The sequence below is a fragment of the Equus quagga genome, chromosome 2 (assembly GCF_021613505.1).
Source record: "Equus quagga isolate Etosha38 chromosome 2, UCLA_HA_Equagga_1.0, whole genome shotgun sequence".
NCBI classification, from domain to species: Eukaryota; Metazoa; Chordata; class Mammalia; order Perissodactyla; family Equidae; genus Equus; species Equus quagga.
The window spans coordinates 174,567,284-174,582,181 of record NC_060268.1 but is presented as its reverse complement, the minus strand read 5'-3'; the positions used below and the strand labels follow the sequence as shown (position 1 = coordinate 174,582,181).

The following is a 14,898-nucleotide window of genomic DNA, read 5'->3' as shown; positions in this document are numbered from 1 at the left end:
TTAACTTGAGATATTTAGTTATAACTTTCATATCATTGATTAAACCACAGATTTCTACTTCTTTTGTTCTGCTGTCCCGCCACCAGTGCTTTTTTGTCGGGGGAAAAGGGTAGGGAGGTTTACTATTTCAAAATAATTAAATAGATTCACAGAAAGTTGTAAGAAAAAATGTACAGGAGGTCCTATGTTCCCTTCAAACGGTTCCCCAAGCAGGGAAACTGTGTAACTATAGTACATTATCAAAACTGACATTGGAACATTCCACAAAACTTATTCGGATTTCACCAATTTTACATGCACTCATTTGTCTCTGTGTATGTATCATTCTCTGCAATTTTATCACATGCAAATTTGTGTGACCGCCACCACCACCAACGTGCGGAAAGCATTCATCACCACAAGGCTCCTGTGGACTAGCGCCTTAGAGACCCTGTCCCCACTCCCTTAGCAACCACTAATTTGTTCTCCATCTTTACTATTCTGACATTTAGAGAACACAAATGGAATCACACAGCAGATGACCTTTTGAGATTGGCATTTTTCACTCGGTATAATTCTCCAGAGATTCAGCCAGGTTGTTCCTGCTATCAGTAGCTCGCCCCTTCTTATTGCTCAGTAGTATCCCTAGTTTGGATGTACAACCAGTGGTTTAACCGTTCACCTGTTAAAGGGCACTGAGTTGTTTCCAGTTTTTGGCTATTAGGAATAAAGCTCCCATGAAAATTCATGTACAGGTTTTTGCAGGGACACAGTCTTCATTTCTCTAGGATAAATGCCTAGGAGTGCAAATGCTGGGTCACATGTAATTACAAGTTCACTTTTATAAACAAACTGCCAAACTGTGCTTCAGAGTGGCTGTACCGTTTTACATTTCCACCAGCTGTGACTACTAGTGACTCGGTTTCTCCTCACCCTTATCAGCATGTGTGGTACCATTTTTATCTGAGTCGTTCTGACAGGTGTGCAGGGATACCTCAGGTGGTCTTCATCTGCATTTCCCTACTAACAATGGCGAACATCCTTTCTGGTGCGCATTTGCTATCTGTATACCTTTTACCTCTTGGTGAAACGTCTCCTCATGAGTTCTACCCATTGTCTATTGGATCGTTTGGGTTTGTTACTGTTGAGTTTTGACAGTTCTTTATATATTCCAGAGACAAGTGCATGGTTGGCTACGTGGGTTGAAAATCTTTTCTCCCAGTGTGTAGCTCTTCTTTTCATCCTCTTAATAGGCTCCTTCACAGAGCAAACATTTTAAATTTTGATGAGGCCTAATTTATCAGTTTTTCCCTTTTATGTATTGTGCTTTTGATGTCAAGTCTAAAAACTCTTCACCGGAAGATTTTCTCCATTGCTCTTTTCTAAGAGTTTGTCTGTTTGGGTTTTTTTTAGACGTAAGTCCAGTGCTTTTAAAAACTAAGTATACTTAGGTTTTCATGCTCCCTAAAGCACTGGCTTCCTGTTTATTTATAGCACACAACAAGCTAGAATCTTACAAATCAACCAAAGGTATATTTTCAAGAACTTCTAAATTTCAAGAGAAAAACTAAGTACTTGAGCCATATCTTGAGGAATTTTCAACCTCTTCTATATTTAGATAGGTCAACAGCACTAATTATGTACTTAACTTGGTAAACTCAGCACTTAACTTGCCGCTAACCCAATAGTTACTGAATAAATTAATCATGCAAACAAGATTTATTTGACATTTTCTTGATATCTTTCAAATCCTTTTACATTGAGTAAATATTACTTCATAATTTAAAAACTACATTGCAAAATGATAAAGTGATAAAATACTTTGCAATCTTTTTAATACGGCACCTACGGTGAAATCTTAGAACCTACTGAATAATCTACACCAAAATTAAAACACAATAAAATCTTAATTCTATAAAAAATTGAAACAGCCACAGATACAACCTAGTACACTATCTTAATACAACTACAGACAAACTGTCTTACCCCTTATATCAACATAAGACATAATACAGGTGAATAATCTAGCTATATCTTAACCAGAAGTCTTACAGGTTAAAATCATTACTTTTAAAAACAGTAAATGCATACATACACACAAAAAGTCCAAGCTTATTTTTTATCCAACTTTGGTGAAAAATGTAAGCTCCCACTAGAGCAGGGATTTTTGTTCATTAATATATCCTTTGACCAGAATAAAGAAAGCACTGAATAATTAATTAATTAATGTGGTAAGAACTCTATTTCCACTAGTCACTCTCCCCTGACACAAGATCTGAAAAATATGGCCCCTAATTTGATTCAAAAGGTTTAAGTGCCAAAGTCTTTTAAGCTCAAAAAGGCATAAAGGTAATGAAAATGCCCAACATTGGCAATACCAATTAATTACTTTAAAATTTTTGGTTTCTAAACTGCTAGTAATTTAATTTGCATTACAAATTCATTCACTCAATTCACACAAGAGATTTAAGCTCATACAAAAATTTTAATTTTATCAAAAATTTTTAATAAATTTATTTTTCATAATACCTAAATAAGATTTGACTTAGCATATCAGTACTTTTGACATAGAACTGAGTCAAAATTACAGCTTTGTTTGGCTCATCTAGGCCAGGTTGTAGAAAAACAGGTTTAAAAAATTACACATATTTGCAAGCTCTTTAACTTGGTAATTTTATTCCTAGGAGTTTATCCTTTAAAAAAATATTATTCATGTCTCTCAAGTTTATGCTACGAGAATGTTCATCATAGCATTTATGGGATAATAGAAAATATCTATATTGGTCTCTGCACCTGGTTCCTGGCATGAGCTCCTGAGACCCTTGTAATTTCCTAAGTGAGAAGAGCACTGGGAGCATCTCTTGCTCTCACAAGGTGACTCTAGATGAGCTCCTGGACAGGGGCTGGTCACCAGAAAGACTAAGCCATGATTAGAAGCTTGAGCCCCACCCTCCATTCTCTAGAGAGGGAAGAGGGGCCGGAAATGGAGTTACTGACCCATCATGCCTACATAAGGAGGCCTCCATAAAAAGCCCAAAAGTACAGGGTTCAGGAGCTTTAGGTTAGTGAACACATGGAGGCGCTGGGAGAGTACCCAGAAAGGGCATGGAAGCTCTGTACCCCTTCCTACATACCCTGCCCTATGCATTTCTTCCATCTGGATATCTGTTAAGTGTTTATCTGTGATTTGCAAATTTTTTACAATAAATGCATACTTTTGAAATAGCAAATATAAAGTTTTTTTATGAACCGACTTTTATATTAATTCAGAATAAGGTATACTATTTTAGTTTGGATAACAATACGAAAAAGTCAACATACAGTAATTAAACCATGACACAATGGAAGAATTAATTTATTACCTGAGTTGGAGTAATGATGGGCACACCACCAACAATGTCGGTTCTGTAAGACACTTGCTTCTTCCCACACTCACCTTGGCGACTTAGGTTATCAGAATGAGGCTGTGAGTCTGACTGCTTTGGTACCTAAAACAAGAAGTCAAACGAACTTTGGCAACCAGCATTATATCTGAGACTCTCTTTTATCACAGAATTTCCATTTATATAATCATCCATTTAACTAATCACCCATTTACAGATAACTGACATATATATAAAAATATTTATACTGTGTATATATATATCCCTGTCAGTTCCCATCCTAATTTTTCTGTTACAGTGATACTTCATAACACCGTGATCATTTACTGAGTGCTTAATTGGGCGGCCACTGTTTCACACATTTTCCTATTTAATCCTCCTATCAACCCTATGCAGAGGGACGATATCTCCACCGAAGCATTAAGAAAACAGAGGCTCAGAGGCATTAGGGAATGCAGATTCAGATCCTGGCTATGCTGCGTTCTAGCTAAGACTGCATGACTCTCTTCCACACTCAACCACTGTACTACAACCCGTGGATGAGAGCACCTGACACTGCACGGCAGCCCTGCGCAGTTACCCTTCCCTTTCCTCCATTCTTGCCCATGATTCTGCAATGTTCCCAGGACAGGGATCGTGGCATATTCATCATTACCAGCTTCAGGACAGAGTCTACTACTGAAAACACACTAAGTATTCAATAAATGCTGAAAGACTGACTCAGCGGATGAATCCAAAATCAGTAGGAAAAAGAATAAAATATTTAACATAAATTAAAAGTCAAAATGTTCAAAATAACTTAAAACTTATGAGGAATTTTAAAAAGGGATTCTAATACCTGTAGCAGTGACAAATCGCTCACACGTATAAACAATGACTGTGACTGCAGAATTTGATATAGTAACATTTCACTAAAGTAGAATCAAAGAATTAAAGGTGTCACAAATGTTTACAGCATGTTTTCACTTTTCTTCTGTGGCCTAAGGGAAACTGGCCAAGCAATATTTCTGTCAATAGATTGTTTCATGTAGTCTGAACGATAAGTTTTTAAGGCTTTGACTAAAACATAGAAAGATATGCTCAGTACCAATTACGATGCTGAACGTGATATTTAACCTGTCTCCAGTGATTAACTTTGCCTGTCATGCAGTTAATCCCTGTTAACGGGGTACTGGCACAGCTGTAGGGGACACCATTCACATTGCATTCAAAGACCCAAACCATTTATTAATATGATCCCAAAGCAGTGTGATTTCTCAAGCTTTACTGTGCATGAAGTATCACCTGGGAAGATTATTAAAAACTTCACATTCCCAGGCTCCATACTCAGAAATTCTGATGAGAAAATCCACAGTGCAGTCCACAAACCTGCACTTGAAGCAAGAACAGCAGATGTTTTAGAGGCAGGCGGTTCATAAACCACACTTTTGCAATCACTGCTCCAAAGCCTGCATGCTCTCTTTGATGAAGCTACTCTCACCAGCTTTGTGAGAAAGCAGGTATACAACGGTGTCTGCACATCAGGCTTTACAAAGAATCTTTTTGCAAAATATTGGGCAAACTTGGTCCGTGTGTGTATGAGAGGACGCTGAGCTGTAGGAGATTCCAATCTGCATAAATGTTATTTATGGATATAAATAACTTGTCTTCTTGGCGACTTCTAAAACTCCCTCTCCTCACTTTCCCTACATCATATCCCTTGAGATGCTTCCCCTGTATCCCCTTGAGATGCTTCCCCTCACGGCTTTCTCTCCAGGCCTCAAGCACAACCCTCCACCCTCACATTCCTATTTACACCACAATGCCAGTCACTGGCAGAAACAAGAGAGAGAGAGAAACAGGAAAGGAAGAAAAGAGAAATGAATTCTGAAGGAGAATGCCTCCTGAATTCTTCTAAGAGTTTTTTCTAAGAGGTTGTACATTTTCGAGTGCTTTTTAAAGGCAATATGATAATGGACAGAATTTTACTTGACAAGATTCACATAAATATATGAGTGAAAGGGCTACAAAGGACAGTACACCCAGACACAATTCGCCAAGGAAGCCCATAGTGTTTTCTAATGAACAGCATCACGTATTCCAATGATCTTGATAGAGCAAATGTGTCCAAGTCACCCCATTAAGTACAGAAAACTCTAGCCATTGATACTCCCTTCAGGATTGGTTCCTCTACTACTGCTTTCATTTTTTTTTAAATAAGGGGGAAAAAATTTTCAATGGCAGCCACCAATACAGATTCACACAGACTTGAGGAAAGTAAGGAGAGCCACAGACTAGTGATGGAGGATAGTCCATTAAGATGGCACGGTGGCATAGTAGGAGTAGTTCGACTGTCACCACTCCCTTTACCCCCCACTCACTACCCACCCCTATTCTGGAACCACATACTTCCAAAACCTAATTTTGGATTTCCAAAAATTTTAAGTATGTATATCACATTTTACTCAGCAGACCACTAAACTACATAGTAGTTGACCAAAATGTCATTTGGAGTGATTCCATAGAAAGGTGAACTATACATATACTAAAATGTAAACTTTAATTTTTCAAAGAAATTGACATGTAAATCATCAGCAATTTCCATAGGAAAGTATGACAAATTAGAGATTTCACACCCTTCTAGACTTAAATGTCTAAAATGCATATGAAATTAAAACTGGTAAGATTTCTTAAAGAATAAAATTAACAAAAATGTATCTTTAATATTAAGGCATGGGAAATTCTTTCATTGCTATCCTGAATTAAATGCGTATCTACATAAAGTTGATTTTTATTAAGTGTTATCAATTCTACATTCACCCTACTATAGTTACTATAGTCTACTTTGTTAACAAGCTAAAGATTTCTGTATCTTATTTGTATTTATATTTTCTAAAGGTGAATTATAAAAACATGTATTATAAAAGCATGAATATCAACAGATTTATCCTAAAAACTAGAAAAATTTCAACATATAAAATAAAGCTGCAAGACCACAAAAGCTAATTAAAAGTATGCATACTTTGAAACATTACCCAATCCCTAATAAGTTTACCAGTGTCATTTACATAAGATGGTTTCAGACCATTAATACATTAGATACAGCAATTCACGAACCTCCAAATGGTAAAAAGCCTGAGATCATTCACTCCTTTTTCTCTTTAAGCACTAAGAAACCAGTGCTGCTTATAATCGCAAACTGTAAAAAGTTAATTCAGTAAAGTTACTAGATCTTGTCTTTCTAAAGAAATTTTCCAGATAGGGAATATTTATTAAAAGAGTTAAAAACTATCAGTTAAAACCTTTTAAGAATACATACTTCTGAATCAGTTCAAAAAACTGCCTTCCTGAAACTGCACAAACCTAAAATAACTTCTGCTTCATGCAGAGCTCAGATGCAGCGCGTGGGTGTTCTGTCATGTGGTAACAAGCTGTTCTGGTGCAAGACAAAAAATTCGACTTAACTCTGAGAACAGCTTTAGTTATGTTAACTCTTCACTGTGTTGTGATATAAATATGGAATCATTCATTTTAGATGGAAACTAACAAGAGACTAACATATGCTGACTTGCAGGGCATATGTTTTTTGAGAGTAAGTCGTGTAGGGTCAGTAAATAACTGCACTTTAGCAAGAACACACTTCAGTGTACACAAACCTCACACAGACACTCCTGCCCAACCCTTTCCACGCGGGTCTACTATGTGTCTCTCTGCCAGCGAGGAAGGAGGCAAAGGTAAGGAGAAGTATAACCAGGGCGCAGAACTGATCTGCCTGCTCATCAGCAGCAGCAGCAAACGCTCTCAGAAAAGTTTGGTTTTTTGCTTTAGGAACAAAGAGTAAGGAGAAGGCTGTTTTTTCAGGAAGCAGTAAGGCACTGGGTTCCAGAATCACATAGACTGGGTTTGGCTCACAGCTGCACAACCTACCAGCTATGAGACCTGCACTTTACTCAATCCTTCTGAGCCTCACTTTCCCAGGTAATTTAGGTAAAACCTTCAGTGCAAGGCCTCGCTCACTGTAAATAATCAATACATATAAATGTTCATCAGGAAATTAAAAAGAAGAGAAGCCCAGGCTGAAAGTGGGAAGCTGTGGCATGGAAGGAGTTGCAAGGGTAGCAGATTCTGGAACTCAAGGGAGAAAAGCACAAGCGGCATGAAGGCATGAAGTTTAGCAGCTGAGACAACTCCCCAAGGGCAGCGGGGCAGGACCCTCTGGCTGCCACAGCTCCACAGACCAGTGACCACCGCTGTGCCTCATTTCTCAACCCTTCACCCCTACTTCCTGCTCCTACCTTCAACTCCTGCCCTAACACCAGCCCCAGTCACGCTCTGAAGACGGGAATGCCTCCTCCCGTGACCCAGGCAGGTGGCAGGAAGCCTCTTAATCTACTCTGGAAGGAAAACACATCCTCGAGGCAGACCTCTATGTGCATTTTCCCCTAGAAAGACTGTAAGCAGTGGTTAAAATCTACAATATTATTATACCCTTATTAGGTATATAATGGGTTAGAAAGGCATTAATGAGCTGATTTTAAGGGTCAACAGTCACCATGTACAAGAAAATGTATTTACTTTATAAACACCTGTCTTTTAAAGAAACTTTGAATACACAACCTATTGGTAAGCTGGGCATTCAGTAGGTGTATTTCCAAAATGTAAAGATCACTTCCAGATACTAAACATTTTTCACAAAAAATATAAATACTTACTGTAATTTTTATAGCTTTGTTCAACACATTTACCCATTCTACTAGGTCCTGCTGATCATTGGCTTGTAGGAAATATTTCCTCATCCCTGCATTCATAACTGTTGAGAGAAAAAATAAACTACAAAACACGAAATTTTGCACTTGTTACCTCTAAATTTATGTTGCAGCTAGCTTCAATATTGTGACTCCCTTGGATGTGACAATATGTTAGATCATATAAAATACTGCTTTCATCACTCATTAACATAGGGAAAACTCTTATTTCTAAGGGCCATGTTTTTAATTAAATGGAAATACCACAACATATTTAGCCAATCCCCTAATGGTGGACATTTAGCTTATTCCCAATTTTTGAAATTTAAAATATCTCAATGAAACATCACGTGCATATATTTCTCCATATTTGGGCTAGCATTTCTATAGGATAAACTTCTTAAGAGACTTGTTGGGTCAAAGGGAATTCACATTTAAAATTTTTACAGATACTGGCGAATTGTCTTCCCAAAAGGTTGAATCCATCTTCATCCCTACCAATAGCATATGCAAAGTCCTATTGTGTCTAATACCCCACACCACTCCTGGTTATTAGCACCTGTGATCGTCAGCCACCTCTTGTTTTCAGCCCCAAGGTTCTGTGACACTGGGCTGGGAGTCTGCAAACAATATTTCCTGGACTTCCTTGCCAGCTCAGGTCATATTCTGCCAACAGGAGGTACTGATGGGAGACTGGAAGGTGGGAGGGAGACAGGGAGAGGGGACTCTCCTGCAGATTCCTGCTCTTGCTCACCTCCCTCCAGCAGCAGCAGCAGCAGTGCACAACCAGCTCCTGCTCCAGGCTCTCCTGCCTCTCCCTAGATGGCCCTGCAGTCCCCTCAGATATCAATCACTAGCTTCATGGTGGCCTCTTCTCCAAAGACCTAGGTTCTGGCAACACCATCTCTTCCCTGTGTCTGTCCAGCCCTGGCAGTGGCAGCTATTCTTGCAGTTTTTAATTTCTGCCTTACTTCAGCATTCCCTTTGTGGTTTTCAGCCTTCCAACAACTGGGTAACCAATCCCTGTAACAAATCCCCTCGTTGAAATACCTCATGTGTTATGTTTTCCTGACTGTGACAACCTAACTGGTGAATAATTATACCATGTTTAAATCTGAATTTGATTACTGAGGCAAATTAATATTGTATGTTTAGTGGTCATCTGTATCTGTTTTGTGAACCGTTTATTTTCTTTACCCATATTTCTTCTGAGTTGTTTATTATTATTTTTGTGTGTGTGTGAGGAAGATTGTCCCTGAGCTAAAATCTGTGCCCATCTTCCTCTATTTTGTATGTGGGATGCCACCTCAACATGGGTTGATGAGTGGTGCACAGGTCCATACCCAGGATCCAAACCCACGAATCCCAGGCCACTGAAGCAGAGTACACGAACTTAACCACCACACCACCAGGCCAGCCCCATGTTTATTTCTCTCTCTTTTTTTTTTAAGATTTTATTTTTCCTTCTCCCCTAAGCCCCCTGGTACATAGTTGTATATCTTTAGTTGTGGGCCCTTCCAGCGTTGGCATGTGGGATGGCACCCCAGCACGGCCCAACGAGCAGTGCCATGTCTGCGCCCAGGATCTGAACCAGGAAAACCCCGGGCCGCTGAAGCAGAACGCGTGAACCCAACCACTCAGCCATGGGGCCAGCCCCTATTTTGTATTGATTTATAGGAACTTTTATATTAATCCTTTCTGTTTGATTTCAAGTACTTTTCTCAGTCTGTCATTTGTCTTTTCACTTTGTTCATGGTATTTTTAACCAAACAGAAATATTTTATCTTTTCCTTTTCCTTTAATGACTCTAGCTTTCATATTGTATTAGAAAACCTCTCCAACTCAAAATTATAAAAATAAATATCTTTATTTTTCTAGCACTTATGTATTTTCTTTGTATTTAAAATCTTAATAGATTTGGAACTTTTCGTGCAATTTAATTTATATATACCCCTTTAGTGAATATTTATTTGTATAAAGCAAAGCACACCTGCACATACAGCTGTCTACAGACTTCCATAGTCAACTCAAATTAAAACTTATTAATTGGGGGGGGCTGGCCCCGTGGCCGAGCGGTTGAGTTCGCGCGCTCCGCTGCAGGCGGCCCAGTGTTTCGTTGGTTCGAATCCTGGGCGCGGACATGACACTGCTCATCAAACCACGCTGAGGCAGCGTCCCACATGCCACAACTAGAAGGACCCACAACAAAGAATATACAACTATGTACCGGGGGACTTTGGGGAGAAAAAGGAAAAAATTTAAAAAAAAATCTTTAAAAAAAAAAAAAAAAAACTTATTAATTGGGGCCAGTCTGGTGGCACAGCGATTAAGTCCGCATGTTCTGCTTCTTGGTGGCCCGCGGTTCACCGGTTCGGATCCCAGATGTGGACATGGTAGCACTTGGCAAAGAGCTGTGGTAGGCGTCCCACATATAAAACAGAGAAAGATGGGCATGGATGTTAGCTCAGGGTCAGTCTTCCTCAGCAAAAAGAGGAAGATTGGCAGTAGTTAGCTCAGGGCTGATCTTCCTCAAAAACAAACAAACAAACAAACACCTTATTAATTATAGGGGTTGGCCCAGTGGTGTAGTGGTTAAGTTCACAAGCTCTGCTTCAGCAGCCCGGGGTTCACAGGTTGGATCCCTGGCATGGACCTACACTCTGCTCACCAAGCCAGTCTGTGCAGTATCCCACACATAAAATAGAGGAAGACTGGCACAGATGTTAGCTCAGCAACAATTTTCCTCAAGCAAAAAGAGGAAGATTGACAAGAGATGTTAGCCCAGGGCCAATCTCCCTGACCAAAAAAACAAAAACACAACACCACACATTAATTATACATTATGTGTACTTATTTTTAAAAACGTAAACATTATTCTAGGAGCTAAGGCATCTGAAGAGCTACACTGTTGCAATTTTTGAAATACAAAAATAACTTCCCAAAGTCTCCATCAAAATTTTAAATGATATACTAGCATTCAGTTGAATATGACAAAAGGAAGGAGGAAATGAAAACCCTCAAGGAAAAAAAAGTTATTTCTCAAATGCTTAAGATTTTGAAATTGAGCCTGAGGCCAAAACACTCTACACCAGAGCTTCATTGAATTGAGATGAGGGTCTTAGAAAGGAAGTCAAATCCTATCTTGTGAAGTGCTATACAACAACTAGGCTGGAAACTAAAGAAATTTAACACACTGCAAATCACTCTTTTATATCTTACTAGAGACTGGAGAAATTATAAATGCGATAGATATAAATTAAGATAAATTAGTAACTCACTAGGATATCATATATGTCAACATATAGCTTTGATTTTTAATTTATAACAATCAGCAAAGCATACTTTCATAATCTTTTCCCAGCTTAGTCTGAAGTTGAGCTCGCCTCACAATGGCTTCTTCCCATCAATGTTGTTTACCAATCTAAGCCTAGAACATTGAAGAGTTTAAAAATCTAAGCACTTAGTAATACACTACACCTGTTATAAAGTGCTTAATACATATATTTTTGAATGAATAACATTTATATAAGGATGTCTTTTAAAGGAAGGAAGAGAGGCAAATATACCTCTAAAAAGACTCTCAGTACACCTTGCACCTAAAGAAAAACTCACGTGCCTTAAGTATTGTTTCATGGCAGGAAGAGGTATAGTGATATGACGGAGGTAAAAATCAAAACCTGGAGCCGGCCAGACCTGACTAGTTCATGCACTTACTAGCAATATCATCTTGTAAAAATTAAGTAATCTCTATGAGCCCCGTTTTCCTCATCTATGAAACAGGATGCCACCCATCCCTTCCTCAAGGTGATATATGAAAAGAAACTAGCACAGTACTTGGGTCAGAACAGATAGTCTGCTTCATCTTCATCATCATCATCTGGAGATTTCCAGGTAAGAAATCATTGCAGAAAATGTAAAGCAAATTACCGAAAAGCGGTATATTAGCAACGTTGGAGGGATAGGGGACAGGGAAACAAAGAAAAAAAACTTTGAAAAAATAATAAGAAAAAAGCCTGTATGAAACCTCTAAGATGCCAAGCTTTTAAAGCCAGGGTTTCGTGGTGTATAATGAATGCAGCCAGAGGCTTGTGTTCTTGCTGCCTCTTCACTGAGTGCTTCTTTATTTCATTTCAAAACTTCCCATCAGAGTGAATACATCAAATGGATAGAACTTGAAGCACAAACATTAGCTTGACTGCAAACAAAACTCATCTCACAACCTAGGACAACTGTTTATGGTTCAAATATGGTTATGGATCGAGTGGTTCTGAGACATTTTATCATGTTTCTCTGCCCCTTTTCTCCCGTTTTCTCTATTCCCTCTATTCTTTCTCTATCCTCTCCTTCTCTACGAGTCTGACACTGCACTTTCTTAATGGGCCTCTTTCTTATTTCTCTCCTATTATCTATCATTGTGTTCCACTTTTAAGTATTTTTGCCTTTTTCTTCTGAGTTTTGCACTGTCTCGTGTTCCTTTTCCTATTTGATAGTTCTCACTCCTCAAATGTCATGGAATCTTGGGCTATCTAGTCAAATTTAAAAACATAGCAAAGAAGTGACTGGAAGCTCTCTGGAAGGTATGTAGGGTTGCTGCACAGGGACCTCACTGAACAGCAAGCTCTTCTGGTAGGAAGGTCCGGATGTCACTACCAGTGGCTCTCTTCTGTAGGGCATTCAGATCCTTATCCCACCTCCACCTACACCTGCTGCCCAATGCTCTGGGGCTAGACACAGGGAACGGCAGCACCCCCCGTGGGCAGACTTTCATTTTCAGTTTCATTCCTCCGCTCTCCCCTTTGCTGGGACTAGCGTCTACAAGCCAGAGCCTCACGGATTCTATTTCTGGAGATACGACACATGCCATTTCTTGCTGGGATGGGGGAAGGGTGGCTGCCTGACTGAGCCAGATGGAGGTAGGGACTAGAGGTTGTTTCTTACAGAGACATTCAAACAAAGTCCCCGTTTTCGTCCCTCCTCACTGTGGCTTCCCCAAGAGTAACCAGTGCCTAAGCCTACCTAGAGCTGGAGTGGGGGCAGGACACTGAAACAGCTGACTTTTCATTGGCCTCTTCTTCTACTCTGCCAAGTTATTTACAATTCCTCCATCCACTGTAGGTTACAGATGTCTGCTAGTTTCATCAAAGATGGTTTCAGTGTTTCTTGTTCTCACTGCTTTTGGAAAATCTGAGAGGAAAGAGATGAGGCAAAGTCTCTATGTTGCCATTCTGAATGGAAGTTGTGGTTCCATTTTAGAAGCCAGTGCCTCCCTCTCTGAAGCTAAGCATTCTATGAATCTTTTCTCTACTCCCTCTGGTAGTAGAGGACCAATAAACTACTGAGACACCAACAACTCATCTTAGAGTCCAACTGAAGTCACCCACTCTAAATACCCAGTAACTGAATGTCAAATCTATTACTCTAGATTACTGTCCCTTCAAACTCTAAGTTTGAGATTTCACATTAACAAGACTTGTCAAGAGTATGTGCATACACATTCTAAAATACAAAGTTCTCTGCTACTTGACCTGCTCCCAGTAGCCTTTCATTCACAAGGCTCTGAGGCATTTTCCTATCCAGCAATCAAAATTATAAATCTGTAATGAATACATAACCTTTTTTAAGTTTCTTAGTGGTGATAAAAGCATTATAGAGGATTCTCCGAACAGCTACATTACATTCTTCTTATATCCTATTTTCTTACCTGATATACATGACTGCCGTCAGACACTGGCCCTAACACACTGCCTACAGAAGAAACCTACCCTTTGAAACAAGAGAACAAAGAATGTTACCATCAATTCTACCTCAGGAAGTATCTTGACTTTAAATGTAAAACAGTCCCTTCTGATGGCAGTTGGCCACTCTTAATTTCTGTCCCTTCCATCACTAACGTCCACTAACATACTCTGTGAGAGCATATCAAATCAATTCTCCCAGCTTCGGCTACCACCCATTATTTCAACAGTTTCCAAATTTCCCCGTCCTTGATCTTCAAGCTCCATCCAGTCCTCAATTACTGTCACCAGAACATTCCCACCTAGACGTCTCCCGTCTTCAATCTCCTTATCAAAGTTTATCCTGCCTAATCAGCTCTCCCTGAGGCCTCCTTTCTTTACTTGAAGCAAACCTGCCTCATGCCTCTCTCTTCCTTCCCACTCCTACATATCCAGTCACTAAGTCCTGCACTTTTCCTTCCAAGGTTTTTCATCCTTCCTCTTCCCCCCATTGCCACCACCCTAATTAAGGCCTTTACATAAAGAGAGTAGTTCAAAAGCCACTTAACCAATCTCCCTGCATCAAACTCTCCTATCCACACACACAACATAACTTCCTTCACTTATGTCTACCTTCTAGATGCTAATTTCTTACTTCTCATTTTCAAAAAGAAAACAACACTTCACTTGCCAATATATTACCCCTGACTTCCACCTGCCTTTTTGCTTTTCAGTCTCTCACCATCCCCTCCAGCTTCATTCAGTGTTCAGTTCCCTGTGCACATCACGCTCTTCTCTCCCACAGAGCATGGGAGGGGGCTACTCCCACCTTTTCTCCCCAGTGGTAAATAACGACCAGGGTTAGCTGGCCACCAATTCAAGTGTCCTCATCCGGTGTGGCTCCCCTGACTCCCAAGATCCCCAATACGGATATAAAGCTCTTCCTTGGTGCTTCCTGAATAGCTGTACATCCTTTATTTACTGATTGTGATAAACACAATGATAATTACCTGGTACTGGATCTGTCTGTGAGATTCTAAGGGCAGCAACTGCATCCTATTACTCTCATAGCCCCAGTGCCAAGCACAGTGCACAAAC

General features: G+C 39.6%; 1 protein-coding gene across 8 annotated transcripts in view; it reads right to left on the bottom strand.

The window, feature by feature from the left end:
• Window positions 1-14,898, bottom strand: part of PLEKHA1 (pleckstrin homology domain containing A1) — a 52,501-nt gene that overhangs the window by 16,439 nt on the left and 21,164 nt on the right. For 7 of the 8 annotated variants that reach the window (XM_046652913.1, XM_046652916.1, XM_046652912.1 and 4 more), the window contains exons 5-6: window positions 8,054-8,151; window positions 3,342-3,467 (exon numbers count right to left, since the gene is read on the bottom strand). In XM_046652913.1, the coding sequence (XP_046508869.1) occupies window positions 3,342-3,467; window positions 8,054-8,151 (224 nt within the window). Of the gene's footprint in view, window positions 1-3,341; window positions 3,468-8,053; window positions 8,152-13,102; window positions 13,271-14,898 lie in introns of all 8 variants that reach the window. The other variant, XM_046652919.1, reaches the window with a different exon arrangement.